At 46.7% G+C, this 24,428-nt stretch overlaps 1 protein-coding gene across 2 annotated transcripts in view; it reads left to right on the forward strand.

The window, feature by feature from the left end:
• Window positions 1-24,428, forward strand: part of SLC10A2 (solute carrier family 10 member 2) — a 502,525-nt gene that overhangs the window by 301,882 nt on the left and 176,215 nt on the right. For both annotated transcript variants that reach the window (XM_033948187.1, XM_033948186.1), the window contains exon 3: window positions 22,249-22,715. In XM_033948187.1, coding sequence (XP_033804078.1) covers window positions 22,309-22,715 — 407 coding nt within the window. In that variant the 5' untranslated portion in view covers window positions 22,249-22,308. The remainder of the gene's footprint in view (window positions 1-22,248; window positions 22,716-24,428) is intronic.

The following is a 24,428-nucleotide window of genomic DNA, read 5'->3' on the forward strand; positions in this document are numbered from 1 at the left end:
ATTGAACAGGATTGGCCCCAGCACCGAACCCTGAGGGACTCCACTAGTCACCTTTCCTTCCTTCGAGCGACTTCCATTAACCACCACCCTCTGGCGTCTGTCCGACAGCCAGTTTCTGACCCAGTTCACCACTTTGGGTCCTAACTTCAGCCCTTCAAGTTTGTTCAACAGCCTCCTATGAGGAACTGTATCAAAGGCTTTGCTGAAATCCAAGTAAATTACATCTAGCATATGTCCTCGATCCAGCTCTCTGGTTACCCAATCAAAAAATTCAATCAGGTTCGTTTGGCACGATTTACCTTTTGTAAAGCCATGTTGCCTCGGATCCTGTAACCCCTTAGATTCAAGGAAGTACACTATCCTTTCTTTCAGCAACACTTCCATTATTTTTCCAACAACTGAAGTGAGGCTCACCGGCCTGTAGTTTCCTGCTTCATCCCTGTGACCACTTTTATGAATAGGGACCACATCCGCTCTCCTCCAATCCCCAGGAATCACTCCCGTCTCCAGAGATTTGTTGAACAAGTCTTTAATAGGACTCGCCAGAACCTCTTTGAGCTCCCTTAGTATCCTGGGATGGATCCCATCTGGTCCCATCGCTTTCTCCACCTTCAGTTTTTCAAGTTGCTCATAAACACCCTCCTCTGTGAACGACGCAGAATCTACTCCATTTTCTCGTGTAACTTTGCCAGACAATCTCGGTCCTTCTCCAGGATTTTCCATGGTCTTGGCATCTCTATCCTCTCCTCTCCCTTCCCTGGTCTTCATTTTCCCCTCTCTCTTCCCAGTTGGGTGCAGCAGCAGCAGCTTTTCTCTTCCCCTCCCCCCATGGGTGCAGCAGCTTTTCTATTCCCCCCTCCCCCGTTGGGTGCAGCAGCAGCATGTTTTCTATTCCCCCCTCCCCCCCCTTGGGTGCAGCAGCATCATTTCTCTTCCCATCCCTCCCATCGGCAGAGTCACAAGCTTCCCTTCATCGCTGACCTATCTTCCATAGGTCAGCAATGGAGGGAAGCTTACAACTTGCTTCGGGCCTTCCTCGTTGCCGGGTCCTGCCTTCGTGGAAACAGAAAGTAGGCAGGAGTCAGACCGAGGAAGGCCCGAAGCAAATTGTAAGCTTCCCTCTGTGTCTTGCTTAGGTTCCCTGCGTCGCTGCCCGTAGTGAACTCCTGCTCCGAGGCTCTAACGTGTGCGTGCTGGCTTCCCTTCTCTTCTCCTCTCCCCGGGACGTAACTTCCGGTTTCGGAGGGAAGCCAGTAAACACACGTTAGAGCCCAGAGCGTGGATTCAGTTTGCATGCTGAAGTCAGCCCGGGAAGCAGCAGCAGGATTAGCCGGGCGTGAAGAACACTGCAGGGGTTTGGCGCTGGACCAACCGTCCTCTTGTCCCCACGCACAGCTTCGGGACGCTATCCCTGAAAACAGGACATTTCGGCATCCAGAAGCGGTGGCTTGGGACAATGGGACGGTCGGTCCAATAACGGGACTGTCCCGTTGAAAACGGAACGTATGGTGTCACCTGCCGGGGTCTTGGTAAGGTTAAGAAGACCTCCGGTAGAGGGTAGCACACTCCTGACGTGGCTCCCAAAGGGGGAGACCTCACTGGTGTCTCACTCTCTGGGGCTTTGCTAAAAATAAAGCACCGTGAGTCAAGTTGAACAAAATAATGTGAAAAGTTTAATTAGTCACTTGCCACATAAATCATATCAGCTATTATTATAGTCCAAGTTTCCTTTCTTCCCAAACAAGGGCAAAAAGAAAGAAAACAGAAAACAAAAAGACTTTTAACTTTCACCCCAGTCCAGTGAAAGCACAGCAAGCCTTCTATCAGGTATGCTTCCAGTCCAGGTTTTAGGGCTTGCTCTACCTGATCACACAGTCTCTGAAAAACACTGCACAATTAGTCTCTTAAGCACTTATCCAGCCTTGAGCTGGAGTCCTGGGCTTACTAACCAACACAGTCCAGTTTCTTCACCAGGTATTTACAGTCTTGAATATAAAGTAGACTTTAAGCAAAAATAAAAGACCAAAACTGAAGCCTTACTGCAGGCTCCTAAATTTCCAGCCCTGATTAGCTCACAGTCCTTTGGGCTTCTCTTGAGCTCCTGCACAGCTGCAATGTAGCAATCCAATCAAGCTGGTGCAGCACTGCTCTAAGCTTGTTTTTACAGCACAAACAATCAAAACAGTTCTTCCCAAAACTCCTCTCCACTATTATTCGTGTACAGCCTTGTACCTGTAGTGTTTAGTGGAAAGTTGCCAAGCCCACATCCATGGCTTCTTCCATCACGGTCTCCGGCATATACCCTTCATCCAGGTCCATGCTTTCTGGTGTATCCAGCTGCTCTGCTGGTTCCTGAGGCATTGGAGCCTCACACTCCATTGGCTCTGGAGTGAGGTCTGGCCTTCTCCTGGCCCGGAGAACTCTCTCTCCCAGGTCCTCGTGTGCAGCCCCCTTTAATGCTCTGGAGAGCTGCTTAAAAGGCTTAGGGCCACGCCCTACACTGGGTGTTTGTGTGCCTAGCTTGTGTGTTCTTGGGCTCCCCCTCAGGCTATAGGGCAGAATATCACTGGGAGCTTGATTAAACCCCTTAGTGTGACTGGAAGCTTTTCTGGGCCGGGCAGTTAACCTATACTCAGGGCACTGCTCTAGGCTAGAAGACTCAGGATAGGCAGCTGGGCTTTCAGGATCTTCTGGCTGATCCTTTTCAGTGAGAGTCTGGTCTCGAGTAAGAGACTGCGACCGGGGTTTCACTCTGACATGACTGTCTCGGGGAGCGGAAATGTCACAATGGTCACCTTACCAAAAGACAGCAAATACCTGCATTGCATTACAAGGCAAAACCTGCATTGTCTTACAAGGCAAAACATTGAAGTGGCCATTTTCAAAACTGACTTTCTAGACATCTTTCTGGATGTTTTGTCTCTGGTCTGTCTAAATCTTAAGGGGGCATGTTAGAGGTGTGTTTTGGATGGGCTTATGGAGGGCTCAGGACTTGGATGTTCTGCAAGGATAATCAAACTTCTAACAAAATATCCAGGGCGCCATTTAGACATTTGGGATTAGACCTGCTTTACAAATAAATAAGGGTCAAAAAGGAGCCCAAACTGACCAAATGACCACTGGAGGGATTAAGGCATGACCCCCCTTACTCCCACAGTGGTCACCGACCCCCCTTCCAGCACTCAAAGATATGAAAGAAATAATACATTCCAGATAGACACACTAAGGGCCAAAACAGCTAGATTCATAAGTCATTTAAAAAAAAAAAAAAGATAGATATCTTGTGGTTTCGAAAATGAACATTTTCTCTACTGGATTTTTGAAGCTCCAAATAAGTCCTAACCCCAACCCACTTGTAAAGCACCCATTCTGTTTGTCATTCCCTCTCTATTCCCCTACCCTTTCTCCTCATCACTCCCTTTGTAATTTCCTACCTTAGCAGCATGTATAGATTCACCCTTGTCCTGTTTGTCATAACTAGATTGTAAGCTCTTTCAAGCAAGGACTGTCTCTTCTGCATTTAATTTAGAGCCCTGCATGCATCTGTAGCATTATAGAAATAATAAATTAGTAGCAGCAGTAGTAATTTATGGATATCTTTCCCAAAATGACAAAATTCAGACTTAGATGTCCTATCGAAAATGCCCCTCTGTATGCCTAGATTATATACTTGGCCTGGAAGTTCTGGGTTATACCTTGTTTTGGCACATACAGATTAAACATATGTATTAGACATATAGGTTCCCAATATCAGTGCTTACAGCATTGCTGCACGCTAACTGACTAGCACTGGGTTAGCACATAGACCTTTAGGGGCATATTCTATAAACGGCATCTCGATTGTAGGCGGCGGTAGGCATCGTACCACTATCTAACCAGCCAATCAGGACACACATTTAAAAAAAAAAAATAAAACCAACACTGAGGCAGGCCACCTACACTGTAGACGTCTGTTGCAGTTAAGGGAGATGCATAGAGATGCTTAAGCTTACCCAAGGCTAGACGTGGGTGTGGTTTTGCCCAGAAGTGGCCTTGGGCGAGCTTAGGTGGCCCTACACATATCCCTAGGGCCACAATAGGCGTCTGAAATGTAGGCCATCAAAAAGCAGGTCTGCTGTACATTTCAAATAGATGTGGTCGCTATGCTAATCGTGGCAATCTCACTACCGTGATCAGTTGAGTGACCGCAGCAGGGAACTCCCCCCCTTCCGATATCTCTCCTCTCCTTCCATCTCCCCCTCCCACTCCATTATCTGGCATCTCTTCTTCCTTTCTCTCCTTCCTTCCTCCTGGTCTGGCATCTGTCTCCTCCCCCTCCCCCATATACCCTGACATCTCTCCCCCCTCCATGATCCTTTCCCTCTTTTCCATGGTCTTGGCATCTCTTTCCTCTCCTCTCCCTTCCCTGGTCTTCATTTTCCCCTCTCTCTTCCCAGTTGGGTGCAGCAGCAGCAGCTTTTCTCTTCCCCTCCCCCCATGGGTGCAGCAGCTTTTCTATTCCCCCCTCCCCCTTGGATGCAGCAGCAGCATGTTTTCTATTCCCCCCTCCCCCCCTTGGGTGCAGCAGCATCATTTCTCTTCCCATCCCTCCCATCGGCAGAGTCACAAGCTTCCCTCCATCGCTGACCTATCTTCCATAGGTCAGCAATGGAGGGAAGCTTACAACTTGCTTCGGGCCTTCCTCGTTGCCGGGTCCTGCCTTCGCGGAAACAGAAAGTAGGCAGGAGTCAGACCCGGCAGCGAGGAAGGCCCGAAGCAAATTGTAAGCTTCCCTCTGTGTCTTGCTTAGGTTCCCTGCGTCGCTGCCCGTAGTGAACTCCTGCTCCGAGGCTCTAACGTGTGCGTGCTGGCTTCCCTTCTCTTCTCCTCTCCCCGGGACGTAACATCCGGTTTCGGAGGGAAGCCAGTAAGCACACGTTAGAGCCCAGAGCGTGGATTCAGTTTGCATGCTGAAGTCAGCCCGGGAAGGAGCAGCAGCAGCAGGATTAGCCGGGCGCGGAGAACACTGCAGGGGTTTGGCGCTGGACCAGGGGTTTGGCGCTGAAGCACCTCTCCCCACCAATGCATCCCCCCGACATGAATTGTCAACATTGTGAAAGAGAATTAAAAAGGATTGCTTGAGATATTTCAAGATATAATTAATATTGCTCAAGATTAGGATAGTGAACAGTATCTGCTGCATTATGTTTTCATCATACACTTATTTGAGTTTTCCTTTCTGTTGAGTTTTACTGCAGTTTTTGCTTACACAGATTGTGGCTTAGAGAGAGTAGGATGTACTCAGGGTGGTGGCACCCATGCGCCCTCTTCTCTGCCCCCTCTTTTCCATGCCCCTCCCTGCCATGCTTTCCCTTCTCCCTGTATCTATAACTCTTCATTGGTTCGAGCAGCATCTCCAACTTACTGTCCGCGCTGGCTCAGCTCTTCCTCTGATGTCACTTCCTAGTCCTGATGTTACTTCCTGATAATTGTTTTAATTGGCTTTAAATGGTGTAATAATTGATCACATCATTAAAATCCAATTTTAAAAAAACATCTAGGCACCTCCCAGGGCTGACAGCTTAACACCCGAGTGCCTAGTGGCACTTAGTAATGCTGCATACAAAGGTGACCTGTGGTGATCAATTTCTTTATTGCATCGATAAAGATTCGACACATACGTGTTTCGGCTACAGTGACCTGCTTCAGGAGTCTGAAACTTGAACTTAAAAAAGAAATTAATGTCACCTATGTCATTAGCCTTCTTACTATTATTCTTGGAGTAAAATAAAAAAAGGAAAATAAGAATGGTGAAATAAAGTCACATGATCTGCAAATCCAGGCTCATGAAACAAAATAGAAAATAAAATTATTTTTTTTCTACCTTTTGTTGTCTCGTCATTTTATTCTTCAAATCATGCTGGTCTCTGTTTCTTTTGTCTTCTCTTAACTCACTTAGGGTCTCCTGACCATTTCACATTTCTTCTTTCTCCATGCTCACCATCCATCTTCTATCTCTATTGTTCCCCATGTTTAGCATCTCCTTCACTATGTCTCCTATATGTCCCTTTCTAGTATTTCCCCTGTGCCTATCTCCCTGCCTTCATCATCTCACCATTCTATGATCCCCTTCCCCTGTATACAGTATCACTTCTCTATATCCCTATGCCCCCTGTCCAGCATCTTCCTTCTGTGTTCTTATTTCCCTCCATGTCTAGCTATCTTCTCTGTGTCCATGTACCCTCCCATTTCTATCATTACCCCTCTGTGTCCATATACTACCCCCATACAGCATTCCCCTTTTTGTCCCTATTCCTATACGCCCATCCATGCCCACCATCTCCACTCTTTTTGTATATCTTCCTGTGTCCAACTACTCTCCTCTCTTACTCCCTTACATCAACGTGTCTCTCACACTCTCTTTTTTCTCTTTCCCTCTGCTATGTTCAATAATTTCACTCACACTTTCTTCATCCCCTTTGTTCAGCTTTTCCCTTTCCCTTCCCTTTCTTCCTCCCTGCAGGTCCTGCACCTCTCTCCTTTCCCTCTAGCCCCCTTCCCATAGGTCCAACACCTCTATCCCTTCCCTTCAGTGCCCAGGTGTGGGTCTGGCATCTCTCCCTTCCCTCCAGCTCCACTCCATCCACCACATGGGCCCAGCACCTGTTTCCCTTCTCCCCCAAACCCCAGACCAGATCCAGCAACCATCTCCCTTCCCTTCAGCTCCAGCCAGTCCAGCAGCCCAAGCAAACCCCTCCCCCCTTTGTAGGTGCAGCAGCAGCTCCGTCTCCTGGGTCCAGCAGCCCCCATTCCTCCTTATCATGGGTCCAACAGCCCCCTCCCTCACACCCTTCCTCCCTCACTCCCAATCGCAGCTACAGGAAATAAAAACAAACAAACCTGCAACTCCAACTCGCCTGGGCCAGCCCCTTTGCACCTTCTAGGGTGGGCCTACCAGCCTCTTCAAAGATTCCTGGATGAAGAGACTTCACACATAGGGCTGCTTTAGAACCTTCTTCCCACCAAGTCCCTCCTTCCAGTTTTGCCAGAAGTGACATCAGAAGGAGACTCTGTGGGGAAAAAAGTTCCCAAGCATCCCTTCATGTGATATTGCCTTTTCATCGAGGAAGCTTTGAAGAGGCTGGTAGGTCTGCCCCAGGAGGCACAAAGGGGCTGACCCAGGGAAAGTCGTAGGTATATTTGGGTTTTTTTGCCGGTAGCTGCAATCAGGAGCGAGGGAGGAGGCTGTTGGACCTACGATAGAAAGGGAGGGAGGGGGGCTTCTGGACTCATGAAGAGGACTGCTAGACCCACAATCACGAGGGGGGCTGCTGGACCTGCAATCGAGAGGGCAGCTGATGGCCAGGAAGGGTGGGAAGGGAGGTTACTCACGGCAGTCCATTATTGTGGGACAAGGCTTTTCACCTCTTCATGGGGCAGTAAAAAGCCTTGCCCCCATACCCATGGCAACAAGTTGACTTTCCCCTACTCTTGTGGGTTACCCATAGCTAGCCATGGGAAACAGTCACTATGTCATTCTCTATTCTCATTCTCTTTTCAATATTGAGTTTTTATACCTTACCATCAAGATTTTTCCATCCATGTTTGAACCTTTGCGCAGTTTCAAAAAGTGCTGTTGGTGCCAGCACTCTGTTTCCATCACTAACCCACACATTTGGTATTTAAAATGTTTGGGGCCTGAGCATTGAGTAGACACTTGTACTCATTGTTATACATTATAGAAATGCTCGTTGAAAGCTCAATGTATCCAGCAGGAAAAGCATCGACATCAGAAACTATTCCTCCATCAGGCAAGCCCACTAAGAAGCCATTCGAGGACATGGACCTGCGGCTAGAGAGGTGGAAGTACACCGAGGACACGGACCTGCGGCTAGAGAGACAAAAGAAGATAGAGAAGAAAACAATCATCATGGGGGACTCCATCATCCAACAAGTCGACAGCCACATAGCGGGAGGAGGACAGGATCGGCTTGTGACCTGCCTACCAGGAGCCAAGGTGGAGGATATAGTGAGCCGCATCGACAGGATCATCGATAGTGCAGAAGGGGTAGATACGGCGGTGGTGATCCACATTGGGACAAACGATGTGGGCAACAGGAACTACAGCAGGAAAACACTGAAAGACCAGTTCTGGATGTCAGGAAGGAAACTGAAGTTCAGAACGCTGAAGGTAGCATTCTCGGAGATCTTGCCGGTACCCAGGACTGACAGGAAGAGGCAGACGGAACTACAAGCAGTCAACGTATGGATGAGATGCTGGTGTGAGGAAGAAGGATACCACTTTGGGTGTAATTGGACGACATTCTGGGGGAAGAGCAAGTTATACAGGAAAGATGGACTTCACCTCAGCGGAGACGGAACGAGGCTGCTTGCAAGCAACATCAAGCAAGAAATTGAGAAGTTTTTAAACTAAGAAGAAGGGGAAAGCTGACAGTCAACCAAGAGTCGATGGATCGGGAAATGGTATACCCAGAGGATACCATGGAAGAAGACTGCAGGGAAGACTCACCGGATCATAGGCAAAATAGAAATCCCAACAAGTTGAAAGAGACGGAAGCATGGGAGACAGAAGGAGGAAGGAAGTGCAAGAAAGTAACAGGCCGCAAACTTAAGTGTATGTACACAAACACAAGGAGCTTAAGGAATAAAATGGGGGAATTGGAAGTTAAGGCACAAAAAGATAACCCACATCATCGGAATCACGGAGACATGGTGGAACGAGGACATCTGGGACACTGTGCTATCGGGATACAAGCTATACCGCAGAGACAGAATAGGACATAAAGGTATCATCCTATACATAAAAGATGGAATTGAGTCTACCAGAGAGAACACGCTGGAAATGAACAATAAAGTAGAGTCTCTTTGGGCCAAAATACTGGAACAAATACGAAGATCGGCATCTATTATCGACCTCTAGGGCAGTCCGAAGAAACTGATGGAGAAATGATGGAAGAGATTAAACATGAATGCAAGGGAGGCAACATAGTTATCATGGGCGACTTCAATTATCCGGGGATAGATTGGAACCTAGGCAACTCCAGCTGCAGTAAGACCAAGTTCCTGGATGCTGTAGGCGATTGGTTCCTGGAACAACTTGTCAAGGAAAATATGAGAGGAAATGCAATTCTGGACTTAATTCTAAATGGGCTACCAGGACCAGCACAAGATATAGAAGTAGAAGGGACACTGGGAAACAGTGATCACAACATGATCCACTTCAACCTAGACACAGGAACCAAAAATCAATCCAGAACAACTGCCACGGCACTGAACTTCCAAAAAAGGAACTACGAAGGGATGAGACTCATGGTGAGGAAGAAGATTAGAAACAGGATAAGCACTGTAAATGCGCACTGTAAATAAGCACTGTAAATACGCTAAAGCAAGCATGGTCCCTTTTTAAGGACACAGTCACCAAGGCGCAGAATCTATATATACCGCGTATCAACAAGGGTTCCAAGAGGATAAAGAATAAGGAACCAATGTAGCTCACTGTAGTAGTGAAGGAAGCGATCAGAGACAAGAAGCCTTCATTTAAGGAATGAAAAAGGACAAAATCGGACGAAAACTGGAAAAAGCACAAACATCAAAGCAAGTGTCATAAGGTGGTATGAAGGGCCAAAAGAGACTATGAGGAAAAAATAGCCAAGGAGCCAAAAAATTGTAAGCTGTTCTTTCGATATATTTAGGGGAAACGACCCGCGAAGGAATGAAGGGAGTACTAAAGGAAGACAAATCAATTGCCAACAAACTGAACACATTTTTTTTGCATCTGTATTTACCGAAGAGGATATATCCAATATACCAGAAGCCGACAGGAAACTGACAGGTTCAACGGTCAGTCTAGAAGAGGTATACAGACAAATTGATAGGCTTAAAAACGATAAATCCCCGGGACCGGACGGCATCCACCCGAGGGTAATCAAGGAATTGAAAGGGGTTATAGCTGAACTGCTTCAACTAATAGCCAATCTGTTGATCCAATCAGGAAAGTGGCGAATGTTACACCGATCTTCAAGAAAGGTTCAAAGGGAAATCCAGGAAACTACAGACCAGTGAGTCTGACTTCGGAACCAGGGAAGATGGTAGAGGTGCTGATAAAGGACCGCATTATCGATCACCTTAACGGACACAAACTGTTGAGGACCAGCCAGCAGGCTTCAGCAAAGGAAGATCTTGCTTGACAAACTTACTGCACTTCAAGGGAGTAAATAGGCAGATAGACAAGGGAGACCCAGTCAACATCATATATCTAGATTTTCAGAAGGCGTTCGACAAGGTCCCACATGAACGTCTACTTCAAAAAATTGTGAGCCATGGGATCGAGGATGATATACTCACATGGATTAAAAACTGTTTGGCGGATAGGAAACAGAGAGTAGGGGTAAATGGACAATACTTGGACTGGAAAAGCGTCACAAGTGGAGTGCCGCAGGGTTCAGTGCTCAGGCCTGTGCTCTTCAACATATTTATAAACGACCTAGAAATTGGCACGTCGAGTGATTAAATTTGCGGACGATACAAAGTTGTTCAGAGTAGTGAGGACACAGAAGGATTGCCAAGACCTTCAATGAAACATAAACACTCTTGAGGAATGGGCAACGAAATGACAAATGATGTTCAACATGGATAAGTGCAAGGTGTTGCATGTCGGTAACAGAAATCATATGCATGAATACAGGATGTCCGGTGCTATACTCGGAAAGAGCCCCCAGGAAAGAAACTTGGGAGTACTTGTAGACAAGTCAATGAAACCGTCTGCGCAATGCGCAGCGGTGGTGAAAAAGGCCAAAGAATGCTACAAATGATTAAGAAGGGGATCATAAACAGATCTGAGAAGGTTATCATGCCGAGCAATGGTACACCCCCACCTGGAATACTGCGTCTAACACTGGTTGCCGTATATGAAAAAGGACATAGTACTATTCAAAAGAGTCCATAAAATTGGTTAAGGGAGTGGAGGAGTTGCCATACAATGAGAGGCTAGAGAAACTGGGCCTCTTCTACCTTGAAAAGAGGAGACTGAGGGGACATGATCGAAACATTCAAGATATTGAAGGGAATTGACTTAGTAGAGAAAGAGGGAAGTGAAGTGAACTAGAGGGCACTCACTAAAGTTGAAAGGGGATAGATATAGGTCATTTTTGGATAGGAACTTTATGTTTCAAGCAAGTAAACAGCAGTCCTGGTTTAGTAATTACATTAGTGGAGCCAGGTTGACCTATGGTGCTTTTCAGAAAGAAATTAAAACTGTACTATTCGATAATTAATTTCCTAAATAGAAATTACATTAATTGCAATAACTCTTTAATAATTGCAATAATTCTACTCTGATTATCCTTAAGAAATATATTGTACTTTTGCTATTTATATTTTGTACTTCGCTGATTGTCCAGCTCTCTTCGATATAAATCGCCAAGAGGTCATCAGTATAAAAGAATAAAATTATTATTATATATTATTCCATACAAATATATACCCAGAGAGTGGTAGAAATCTGGAAAGCACTCTTCAGGGATTCAAGAAAAGGTTAGATAAGTTCCTGCTAGACCAGAACATACGCAGGTAAAGCTAGACTCAAATAGGGCACTGGTCATTGACCTAAAGGCCGTCGCATGAGTGGACTGCTGAGCACGATAGACCGCTGGTCTGACCCAGCAGTGGCAATTCTTATGTTCTTATCCTCTTCCCAGCAACCATTGCAGGCTTCTACAGCATAGAGTCCTTCGATGCAGGCCAAGCATCGACAACATCAATCTCCAGTGCAAGGCTGTGTCTGTTATAGGGCGTTCATCCTCATTGAGGTCTCCCACCCCTCATCACCCTGCAACACTGATGGGTACCGGCTGTTAAGCGAGGGATTCCGGTGCAAATCTTCAAGGAACTTTTCAACAAGTTTTTCCGGAGAGAGCTCAGTGATCTATTTAAGTTGCACTCGACACCAGTGCTTACATTGACTCCCTCAGTACTGGCCAAACCAGAGAATAGCACTCCAAGGCCACATGGTACTGATTCCAGGTCTGCATTAATGCAGCAGCACTCTATATTGTATTGGCACTCCTAATCTTAGCATCGATACCCCCCCTGATCTCAGCATGGGTGCTCACCAATCTCAGCATCAATGTTCTGCATCTCAGCATCGATGTACATTGTCATCACGTGCTTCCAGATTCAAAAGATTATCACATCGCTCATCATCAAATCAGTACTGATATCATTGAAGAAGCTCTTCTCGATGTTCTCACATTCGGTGGTACAGAGAATCACCTGGGATATAAGTCGATTCTGACCTGTCCTGTCATCATACTGATACCCCTATGGTATACTGATACCCCTATGGTATCCCTTGGGATCCATCTCCTCCTCCTAGAAGAAAATCTCCTCCTGAGGCACTTTCATTTACCAAGTACTGTATATCAGACAGTTAGAAAAAGCTTTACCTGTTAAATTAGATGCAAACAATGAGCCCACAGAAGAACTCCTTGATTCTTTTGATTACAATGAGCCTCCTAAAGAGCTTCTTAAGTTGCCTCTACGTAATCTTCTCAAAGAAGCTCTCTTTAAGAACTGGGGGAATCCTCTTTCTATCACTATAGCTCCTAAAAAGATTGTATTCTAGAAAGTGAGTCAATCTTGCTCTAGCTTTGATAAACCACAACTACTACACCAATTGTTGCTTGATGAATCGACTCTTAAAAAATCCTCTAGCGCCAGGGTTTATGTCACAGCACCACCAGGATTTGAGGGTCATACCATGGATAAATATGATCAATGTCTTTACTAGAACTCTATGTTGGCCAACCAAGTTCTTCATTATAACTTTTACATGTCTTATTACCTTAAACATCTCATAAGGAAATTGGCTGATTTTGAGCAGCATATTCCATCTGACCGTTTAACAGATTTTCAACAGATTACTCACAGTCTACTTCAAATATGAAAATTTATGGCAAGAACAGCATTTGATGCATTTGAAATGTCATCCAGAGCATCTGCCAGGTCTGTTGCTATAAGACGTCTTGCTTGGCTGCGAGTCTCTGACATGGATATCAGTCTTCAAGACCGGTTAGCCAACATCCCTAGTCTCGGTGAAGAAATCTTCAGCAACAGGGTGAAGGCTGCTACTGAGCATGAGTAGAATTAGAATTTTTTTTAACAAGATCTAAGACTTAACCATCTAAGCCTCCTCAAAAAAACTACTTCTTATTCTTATCCAACAACATCCTCTTCTAAGCTGCCACCACAAAAGAGGTAGAAACAACAGAGGCCTCAGTAACCCCAGTCTTTGAGTCCTCAGAAACCATCCCAGTCTTTTTGATGTACTTCTAGAGATCATAGTCAAAATTCCTCATAAGAACATAAGAATTGCCGCTGTTGGATCAGACCAGAGGTCCATCGTGCCCAGCAGTCCGCTCACATGGCGGCCCTTTGGTCAAAGACCAGTGCCCTGAGACTAGCCCTACCTGCGTACGTTCTGGTTCAGCAGGAACTTGTCTAACTTTGTCTTGAATCCTCCTTCTTAGCCTCTTCCCCAACCCATCAGAGGTCGACTTCAGTTGTATCATTGGTGCTGGATTCTCATCACCACGGATGCCTGGGTCCTCAAGGTAGGTTACTCTCTCCATTTTATAACTATTCCTTCAGACCACCCTCCAAGAGAGTCCTCTTTCACGACGTTAATAGACGTCCCTTCTTCTTCATGAAATCTAAACTCTGCTTCAACTAAATGCCCTAGAAGTATTCCCCGCGGAGGGGTCACGTGATGCGCTCGAAGTGAACGGACATGCGCTGCTGGGCTCCGCGATCCGCTCTCACATCTAACTGCAATATACCATTTCACAGCATTTGGGCAGGATTCCCCGTGAATCACAGGTATAGTCTGCTTGCAGCTGGGGGGCTCAGCACTGTTTTTTTGAGCTGGTGGAGCCCCGGTATGCCCATTAAAGCTGCTAAAAATCAGAAGAGCAGACTCTGCATGCCGGAACCTAAAATGGCGTCGGCTTCCACGTCTCCGCCGCCGGAGTTGGATGACTGGGCTCACGAAATCTCTCGCCTGGTAACTACCGCCCTGGAGGATCGCCTTAATAAACTGCAGTCGGCGGTGGACGTTATACACGAAAAATTTGAGGCCCAGGCCCAGCGGCTTACGGAGGAGGAGCACCGTGTTTCTGCCCGGGAGGATGAGGCCCTTCAAGCACAGCAGAGGGTAGATAGCTTGCAATCCCAGGTGGCAGCCCTCACTGAAAAACTCGAGGATACGGAGAATCGCCAGTGGCGTAATAACCTGAGGGTTGTGGGGCTCCCGGAGCTGCAGAACGCTGAGGAGCTTTACCAGTTCTTTCACACGTGGCTGCCAGCACATCTTGGCCTGGAGACCTCGGCACCAACTTATGTGTGTGAAAGAGCGCACAGACTGGGAACCACTTCGGGAGCTAATCCTAAGCCTAGAGCGGCTATTGCCCGGTATGTAAACTGGAGGGAGAAGGAACAAATCTTGAAGGCTTATCGTTTGGCAGGTGGTCTGCAGTATGAGGGGAAGCGGCTGCTCCTCTTTAATGACTATTCTGCCGGTGTTTCTTCTCGGCGGCGGGAAATGGCACCCATTTGCACCTCCTTACACCGCAAGGGGGTGCGCTTTGCCCTGGTTTACCCTGCCAGTCTGCGGATCTGGAGGGAAGGCAAGGTTCATACTCTGCTAACCAAAGGGGAGGCGCAGCGTTTCTTGGATACCATCAATGCCGCTGATCCCTCTGGAGAGGGCGGAGGAGTCCCGGGCAGCTGAGCTCGGTGGAGGTGGGCCATTCGGAGTTGGAGACTTTACCATGGTGTGCTCGGTGGTTTTCCTCTGGGTTTGGCTGATCTTCTGGATTGAGGACCTCTGGCCCTGTTCTTCACTTTGCTCTGCTGATCTGAACTTTTCTGGGGTTTGAGGATGGACTTCTGGGGGCTGTCGCTGCTGGCCTCTGCCTCTACCATGGTGGGGGTGGCTGGTGTGTGTAGCCACCCTGCTGCCGGCATGGCTTCCTTGTTTCCGTCCTGGGACTGTTCTTGTCTGGAGCTGGCATATGGTTCTTGTGCTACTCCCTTCAGAGAGGGGGGTGGGGGATTGTCTACTGGTTTTCTGTATTTTCTCTGTTTATTCTCTCCCCCGCTTTCTTTTATGCTCTGTGATACCATGGTATATTGTTCTAGAGTCTGTTTCATCTAGCAAGCCTTGGATCGTGGGTAGCCCAGCTCAGTGACCCCTTAGTTTTGACTTCCCTTATGGGATTTTGTTTTCTTGTTCTGTTTTGTGGGGGGTTTGGGGAGAGTCCTGGGGGAGCACTCTCTGGGATAGGGGAGGGGGGAGGGGGCGTGTACTTGGTGGGGTGTTTGGTAGGTGTGTGTGGGGTGTCTGGAGGGTTGCCTGGTTCTGTTTTTTGGGGGGGGTTGGGGGGTTGTGGGTAGGACTTGCACATTTTTCTTTTTTCTTGTGGCCCACGGCTTCCGGACGGGGCCGGAAGTACGCGGGGGCTGCTGTTTTCTTGCCAGAGCCCTGCTTGAGGCGAGGGGGGGGTCTTAGCTGGGAGGGCCCTCTCTTCTCAATATTGCTTTCTGTATTTTCTGTCTTGTTCTCTAGTCTTATTTTTGATACTGGTTAGCCTCCGCATTTCCACCTATAATGTGGATGGTATCCACTCCCCCGTGAAGAGAAAGAAATTGTTGAATTGGTTCAAGAAAAATCACATAGATATTGCCTACCTGCAGGAGACTCACCTCTCGGGTGGGGAGCATGCCAAGTTACGTTGGGAATGGGTGGGGGAGGTCTGCTCCTCTTCCTTTAATTCCAGACAGAGGGGGGTTGTGATTTTGTTCCATAAACAACTACCATTGCATATACACAAAACTCTACAGGATAAGGAGGGGCGCTATGTGATAGTTTTGGGGGAATTGTGGGGTCAGAAATGGATGTTTTGCAATCTATGTGCCCCTAATGTTTATAGTCACCGATTCTTTTCTGGGCTCCTGGCCCAGGTAGCGCAGTATTCTGACTATCAACTCCTTGTGGGAGGTGATTTTAACATCTCGGCTGACCCCGCGGTTGACTGTAGACTGGTGAGGGTGTGTCCGGGGGACCATGGAGCCAAGGGGGTTAATTTCTTGATGGATCAGTTGCATTTGTTGGATCTGTGGCGGACTTTGCACCCTACTGAGCATACTTACACTTTCTACTCTCACCCTCATGATGTTTATGCCCGTTTGGACTACTTTCTGGCGTCGCTCTCTCTGCTCCCGCGGGTCGAGCATGTTTCTATTGAGGAGGTTCCCTTATCGGATCATTCCCCGATGATATTGTCGGTCAGGCTTACGAACGATACTATGCGACGGGGGTGGCGGTTCCCGAACCATCTGTATAAGGATCTGGAGTTTCATAGGTACCTCAGGGAACATTGGCAGGAGTACTGTCGTCATAATGCTACACCTGATGTTGACCCGGTGATATTTTGGGATGCATCTAAGGCAGTAATCCGGGGATATATTATTGCGTATGTGTCTCGGGCACGGCGGTGGCAGGATGCTGATCTTTTGCGGCTTTCTGGGGAGTTGCAGACTCTGAGAAGGCGACATGTCGCTACGCTTTCTGGGGAGGATAAGCGTCAGATGGGGGAGGTCAGGTCCCAGTTGGAGGTTCTTTTGACACAGCAGGCCAATAGGGATATTTATTTCCAACGTTATCGCTTGCATCGATGGGGGGGAAGGCCGGGCATCTTTTGGCCAATCTTGTACGTCCTCCTCGCAAACAAGAAGTCATCCTGTCTATTAAAGATAGTGGGGGTCGTCTTCATGTCGGGGCGGAAGCCATTCAGTCCCAATTAGTGCATTTCTATGAGACTCTTTATTCTCATCGCAAGTCCTTCGAACATGATCGCGCGGAGTTTTTCCGAAACTTGGTTTTGCCTCAAGTGACCGCTGCTCAACTTGATCTTTTGAATGCACTGATTACGGCGGAGGAAATTCAGACGGGTATCAAAGCTTTGAAACTCACAAAAGCGCCGGGCCCTGATGGGTTTGGGCCCGAATACTATAAAATTGTAGCGGATTTGGTTCCTTCGGCGTTGGGGGCTGCTTATAATGAGTTACATTCGGGTCTGGGCTTAGGAATGAGAAATATGGCCCATGTGGTCCTACTCCCCAAACCGGTGAAGGATCTTGCCCAAGTGGGATCGTATCGTCCGATCTCTCTGCTCAATCAGGATGTTAAATTACTGGCTGCAATACTAGCCCGCCGTCTGAATGCCGTCCTCCCTTTATTAATTCTTGAAGATCAGGTGGGCTTTATTCCGGGTCGGTATGCTTCTATGAATCTTTTTCGGGCCTTGATGGCCTTACATTCAAGACGGGGAGTAAATCGGCTATCGTGGGGTTAGACATGGAAAAGGCCTTTGACAGCATTTCTTGGCATTACTTATTCTGGGTTCTGCAGCAATATGGCCTGGTCGGCCGCTTCCCTGAATGGATTCGTAGTTTACATCTTCACCCGCAGGCGCGATTGCTGGTGAACGGGGGTCTTACTGCTCCTTTTCAATTGGGCAGAGGTACCCGGCAGGGATGTCCTCTTTCCCCTCTTCTCTTTGTGCTAGCCCTTGAACCTTTGGTGGTGAAGTTGCGCACTGATCCTTCTATTCGGGGTATTCGGATAGGAGATAGGGAGGGTCGCATAAAGCTCTTCGCAGATGACATCCTACTCTATCTTGATAATCCTGTGGACGATCTAGAGAGAGCACTAGGGGTGGTTTGCACTTTTGGTAACTTCTCAGGGTTGCGGGTTAATTGTGCCAAATCCGAGCTGTTGCCTTTGGATTCTACTCTCAAAGAGCCCTGGCACTCCGCTCTTTCTATACTGCCTGTCGATGAGCCATTGCGATATCTCGGTGTGTACCTGACCCCTGACTTGTCCCTCATATACCAGTATAATGTTCGTCGCCCTCTTGAGCAAATCGCGGCTCACTGTGATCGCTGGAGGGAGTTGCCATTGGGCTTGTGGGGTAGAGTAGCTCTCACCAAAATGGTTCTCTTGCCAAAGATCTTGTATCCCTTACAGACTCTCCCTGTGTGGCTTTCCGCTCGGGATGTGCGGGCTTTTCGTTCCACTATTTCTACTTTCATTTTGAGACGCAAGAGGGCTCGCATTAGCTATGCTGATGTTGATGCTGGACAGATCGCAGGGGGGCTTGAATCTTCCGGATGTTAGACATTATAACGTAGCGGCTCTATTTCGCTATATTCCTCCTGGGGGTTGGCTCTCTTCCTGGTGTGCGCCGCATTCCTTCCTGGCCCTTCTCCATTTGCCACCATCGGCAGTTACCAGGGGATCCTCAACAATGAGCCTTCTCCAGCCGATTCGGTTGGCATGGTGGTGGTGGAGGCGCCAGCAGCAGAAAACGCTTGCTGCGTCGGTGCTCCTGCCTTTGTGTGGAAACCTTGCCTTTGTCCCAGGGATGGGCCCTTCTCGACTCCAGGTGTGGGAGCAGCGGGGGTGTAGGACCTTACGGGATGTTTGGGATGGGGGTGGTGCGGGCGTATTTCCTTCCTTTGCCCAGATTCAGAGGAGGTGGGATCTGCCCCCGAACCACTTTTGGGTGTATCTTCAGATCCGCCACTATTATACTACGCTTCTTCAGCAGTGGGGGGATGCTTGGCTCTGTGGTCCTCTGGATGCACTCTTCTTCCTGGTTCCATCGGCCCAGAACAAACTCTCTACATGGGGTCATATGCTGCGGGCGAAAATGCCTGTGGCTGCGCTTGATGGAGTGGCCTCTGTGTGGCGGAGGGAGCTGGATTTTCTGGGGGATAGGAGTGAGTTCCTTGCACTGTTTGGTCATATTAGAACTATGGGCGGCACCTCCGATCTCCAGGAGATGCAGTTTAAGATATTACACAGGGCATATATCTCTAGGAAGCACAGGGCTCTTATGGGCCTCTGGGATGGGGCTGGCTGTATTCGGTGTCATCGCTCGGCTGGGACCTTGGTTCACCATTTTCTGGAATGCCCGTCCACAGTATTGTGGTTGCAGGTTCTCCCTTTTTTGGAGCAAATTGTGCACCGTCCTATTCCACGTGACTATGGCATGCTCTTGCTGGGCGACCAGAGACTATTGGAGGAGGTGGGTTTTTCGCTTCCTCAGTGGAAATTTCTTTATCTAGCCCTTCTCATAGTGAAGAAACTCCTCTTGCAATATTGGGTGTCTGATCAGGCGGCTTCCTTTACTCATTGGCTACATCGGCTTGCTCATGTAGCCCACTTTGAAATTCACCGCTCTCCCCCGGGGGGGGGGGAGGATTGACCATCGCTGCTATGTGGGGTTATGGAAGGCGGCCTTGTCACTGTGTCCCGGGGCCTCGGAGGCACAGGTGGTTAATCTCTCTTGAATTCAACGTTTCTTCTTTTTTTCCTCTTTCTTTTCTCTTTTTTCTCTCTTCCTTCTTGACTTGGGGTTTTTGGTGCAGTTCACTATGAGGGGTGTGTGTTAGTGTGCGAGGGTGGGGGTGTATGTGGTGTGTTTGTTGTGGCTCGTATGGTGTGACTGGAGTTAGTGCATTTGGTGGTATGACTGGAGGGGTTGCTCATGTTCTATATCTGAAACAAAAAATTTGCGGATTGCGACTGGAGGGTACAGAGCCCGCCTGTCTAATCTTTCTTTTCTTTTCTGTGTTTGCCTGCTCGTTTTATTGTTCGATTTGTATTTCCTGTTTTTGGACCTTTTGTCCTTGCACCGTTGGATTTCTATACACTCTGTGTTGCATTTGCTAATAAAAAAATTATTCAAAAAAAAAAAGAAGTATTCCCCCCTCTCAGAAAAATCAGGGGTTATACTCCAGGTATTTCCTAATTCCAAATAATACAGAAGGTCTTCATCCAATTCTTGACCTCCAAGCCTTAAACAAATATCTAGTGTGAGAAAAGTTTTGCATGCTATCTCTAGGGAACCTATACCCATTTGTAGAACAAAATGATTGGCTGTGCTTTCTGGATCTCAAAGAGGCCTGCATACACATATCCATGCAACCCGGTCACAGAAAGCTTCTGTGTTTTCAGATAGCTCATCAACACTTACAATACAAAGTTCTGCCATTCGGCCTCGTTTCTTCTCCAAGAGTATTCACCAAGTGCCTAGTAGTCATGGCAGCAACCATACGTACTCATGGGTTTAAGTGTTTCCATATCTGGATGACTGGCTGAAGAAAGATACATCTCCTCAAGCAGTCCACTCGGCAACACAGTTGACAATAACTTTTCTGCAGCTTCTAGGGTCGAAGTCAACTTCCCCAAATCACATCTTCAACCCTCTCAAGTGCTGCAATTGCCCTACTCAACACCACTCTTCTATGGGCTTTTCTACCTCAACAAAGACAAGACACCTTACTTCATCTTTGCAGCCATGTCTCCACTCTACAAACCATCTCAGCAAGACAGATGATGCAATTTTTAGGTCACATGGCATCCATAGTTCATGTTACTCCCTTCGCACGACTTCATCTCAGACCAGCTTAATGAACCCTAGCATCTCAATGGTCTCAAGCTCTTGATTCTTTATCTTGACTGATCAGTTACCTCACCTCTTTGCCAATCTCTTCAGTGATGGATGAATCTGACAAATCTCTCAAGGGGTTTGTTGTTTCACATCCCCTTCCCCCCCCCCCATCAGTGAGTGCTCACCACGGTCACCATGGATGCTTGGGGAGCCCATCTGGATGGTCTCGGGACTCAAAGTCGATGGTCTGCTTAAGAAAAGACATTCCACATCAACCTGTTAGAGCTGTGGGCTCTGAAAACCTTTCAGGAGAGTCTTTTCAACTAAGTCCTCCTTGTTCGAACAATCTACATGAACAAACAACTACATCAACAAACAGGGGGGAACAGGCTCTTTTCCTCTGTGTCAAGAAGCCAAGCACATTTGGAACTGGGCAATTGCTTGAAACATATTTCTCAAAGCCATATATGTACAAGGGAACAGAATAGGGGACCTGTTGGTAACCCGTGTTGGTGCATATCACTTTTAAACACATGTGGTTGTAGGTCTGAGCACTTCACATAAAATTTAAGCAATAAGTATATCGTTTTATAATGGAGATCAATGAACAATGGGAGTGTGTGTGCAGTAGTGTGGTGCAGTGGTTAGAGCTACAGCCTTGGCACCCTGAGGTTGTGAGTTCAAATCCCGCACTGCTTCTTGTGACCCTGGGCAAGTCACTTAATCCCCATTGCCCCAGGTACATTAGATAGAGTGGAGCCTGCCAAGACATTTAGGGAATAATTCTTGAGTACCTGAATAATTTGTAATCGGCATAAAATTGTAGGATATGCAGAATATAAATTATATATATTTTTTAAAAACCAATAGTAACTGATTTGAGTGATAGCATTGTGAATATTATCACAGTAATTTGATGAATATCTCCCAATAAGAAGTTTTTGGTCCAGAAAAAGAAGGACAGATTGAGACATCAAGGTTTTACTCCTATTGAAAACAATGGATGTAAGGAGGACAGATTGAGACATCTGGGTTTTACTTCTATTGAAAGTAATGGAAGTAAAACCCGGATGTCTCAATCCGTCCTCCTTTTCCTGGAGCTATATGATAACCTTAAGAATTCCAAAGCTTCTACAGGGCCCCTAGCATGTAGCTGTGTCATTGGAGAGAGGACTCCAGTTAGCTGGCTGGTTATATCATCCAGTTAGCTGGCTGGTTCCTATTTAGCCAGCCCCAATCCTGAGCTGCCAAGATTGCTAGTTGGCCTGTTGACAGGCTTCTGCTATATCTAAGGGACCCTTTTACTAAAGCATAGCGCATGCTAACAGACATTGGCATGTGCTAAATGCTGTGGTTTCCATTTTATACCCATGGGTCATATGGCACATAAAAGATCCCCTAAGGTTCTTCCATGCTGTCTTGATTTCTATTGCTGGTTTGGCTTCCACTACTTCTACCATGAGTCTTCTCCATATATCAAATAATTAACTCTACACTCTTATCATAAAAATTAACATCAATTATATCTCAGTGAATGTATAGTGCACTCTGTGTTCAGTCATCATGCAAAGACAGATATCTTTCTAAAACCAGAACTCATAAAAACTAAGTCATAGCATTTATTACTTTTTATTACCCCTGACACATTTTTAAAAGTGTCTTGAAAGTAAAGGCATTTCATAAACTTGTAAGCTGTAACTGGGTGTTTTATGTGTCTCTTTTTTCCATTTAAATTTTAAAGGTTTTTATGCAGCAGAAACAACTTTCAGCAAGCCACAAATAATTGAGGTTCATGGCTGGAGAGGTTTTAAAAGCACAGTCGCATAGAATTGAATTATATTGTCCTGTGAACGCAACAATCTGTAATGGCACATCTTGCCTGCTGCCTCCTGATAACTTCAATGCCATCCTGAACACAGTGTTAAGTACAGTAATTACAATTATGCTGGCACTGATAATGTTCTCCATGGGTTGTACTGTGGAAATTCAGAAATTCTGGGGGCATATAAAACACCCCTGGGGTATTCTAGTAGGCTTCCTCTGCCAGTTTGGAATAATGCCTTTGATAGGCTTTATACTATCACTTGCCTTTAACATCCATCCTGTTCAGGCGGTGGTAGTGCTGATCACAGGTTGCTGTCCTGGAGGAACCGGATCCAACATCCTTGCTTATTGGGTCGATGGTGATATGGACTTAAGGTAAGAAAGCTTGTTTCTGCATGCTTTATATACACTTAATTATACTATGCACTAATCACAAAACCTACGCAAATATTGAATTTAGATTTTAGATTTAATTATGTCTAAATTTGTTCTTAATGGACATTTCAATAACATAGCAACATAGTAAATGACGGAAGATAAAGACCCAAACAGTCCATCCAGTCTCCCCAACCATACAGTATATGCTCCATAAATTAATTATTTAATTTAAATGGTCCTTTTTCTTAGATATTTCTGGGCCAGAAATCCAGAGCCCTGCCCAGTAGTGTGCTTAGGTTCTATCTACTGGAGTCTCCATCAAAGCTCACTCCAGCCCATCTTAACCATCCCAGCCATTGAAGCCCTCCCCAACTCATCCTCAACTGAATGTCCATATACGGGACACAGACCATGCAAGTCTGCCCAGTACTGGCCTTAGTTCCTTCAATATATACCCATTATTTTCTGATTAGAGATCCTCTGTGTTCATCCCATCCTTGTTTGAACTCTGTCACTGTTTTCCTCTGCACCACCTCCCTCGGGAGCACATTCCATGCATCCACCACCCTTTCCGTAAAGAAGAACATCCTAACATTAATCTTGAGTCTACCACCCCTCAACCTCAAATTATGCCCTCTAGTTTTACCATTATCCTTTCTCTGGAAAAGATTTTGTTCTATGTTAATACCTTTCAAGTACTTGAACGTCTGAATCATATCTCCCCTGTCCCTCCTTTCCTCTAGGGCAGGGGTAGGCAATTCCAGTCCTCGAGAGCCAGAGCCAGGTCAGGTTTTCAGGATATCCACAATGAATATGTATGAGATGGATTTGCATGCACTGCCTCCTTGAGATGCAAATCTATCTCATGCATATTTATTGTGGATATCCTGAAAACCTGACCTGGCTCTGGCTCTCGAGAACTGCAATTGCCTACCCCAGTTCTAGGGCAGTGGTCTCAAACTCAAACCCTTTGCAGAGCTACATTTTGGATTTGTAGGTACTTGGAGGGCCGCAGAAAAAATTGTTAATGTCTTATTAAAGAAATGCTTTTGATAATTTCAACTATACACAGCTAAAAGCAGTGCAACATGCAGAAAGTGAAGTTTAGATCATTTTTCACTTTCTTCATGTTGCACTGCTTCAGCTGTGTAGTAGCTGAAATTAATCAGAAGCAATTAAGGAAAGATTTATAAACTATAAAGAGTTTTACCTCATGCAAAATTGTGATTTAAATTCTAAAGTATCAACTGCAAGAGACAAGATTTAGTGTAGTCCTCTATGCTTTTTTGTAGAAGGGAGAATCGAAATCCAACTTGTGCCTGGAAAACTTGTGTCTTAAGACCCAAATTCTGCAAATGGCATCCCGATTGTAGGCAGCTGTAGGCATCCTACAGTTGTCTAACTAGCCAATCGGGATGCACGTTTCTAGAAAAAAAAAAATGCTCCCCAGGCAGACCGCCTACATTGGAGGTGCCTCTGGGATCCTAGGGGAGGACTGCATGGCCGCCTAGGTTCGGCTAAGGCTAGCCACGGACGTGTTTGCCCCGGAAGTCACCTTAGGTGAACCTAGGCAACCGTACCATCTCCCTAGCAGAGCAGGAGATGCTTATAGTGCCGCAATAAGGTGTAGTGCCACCAGTCTCCCCAAATGAACATGCAGCAGGGATGTCAATCCCTCCTGCCCGGAAGACCCCCCCCCCCCACACTTGT

Source organism: Geotrypetes seraphini, chromosome 6 (genome assembly GCF_902459505.1).
Source record: "Geotrypetes seraphini chromosome 6, aGeoSer1.1, whole genome shotgun sequence".
Classification (NCBI taxonomy): Eukaryota; Metazoa; Chordata; class Amphibia; order Gymnophiona; family Dermophiidae; genus Geotrypetes; species Geotrypetes seraphini.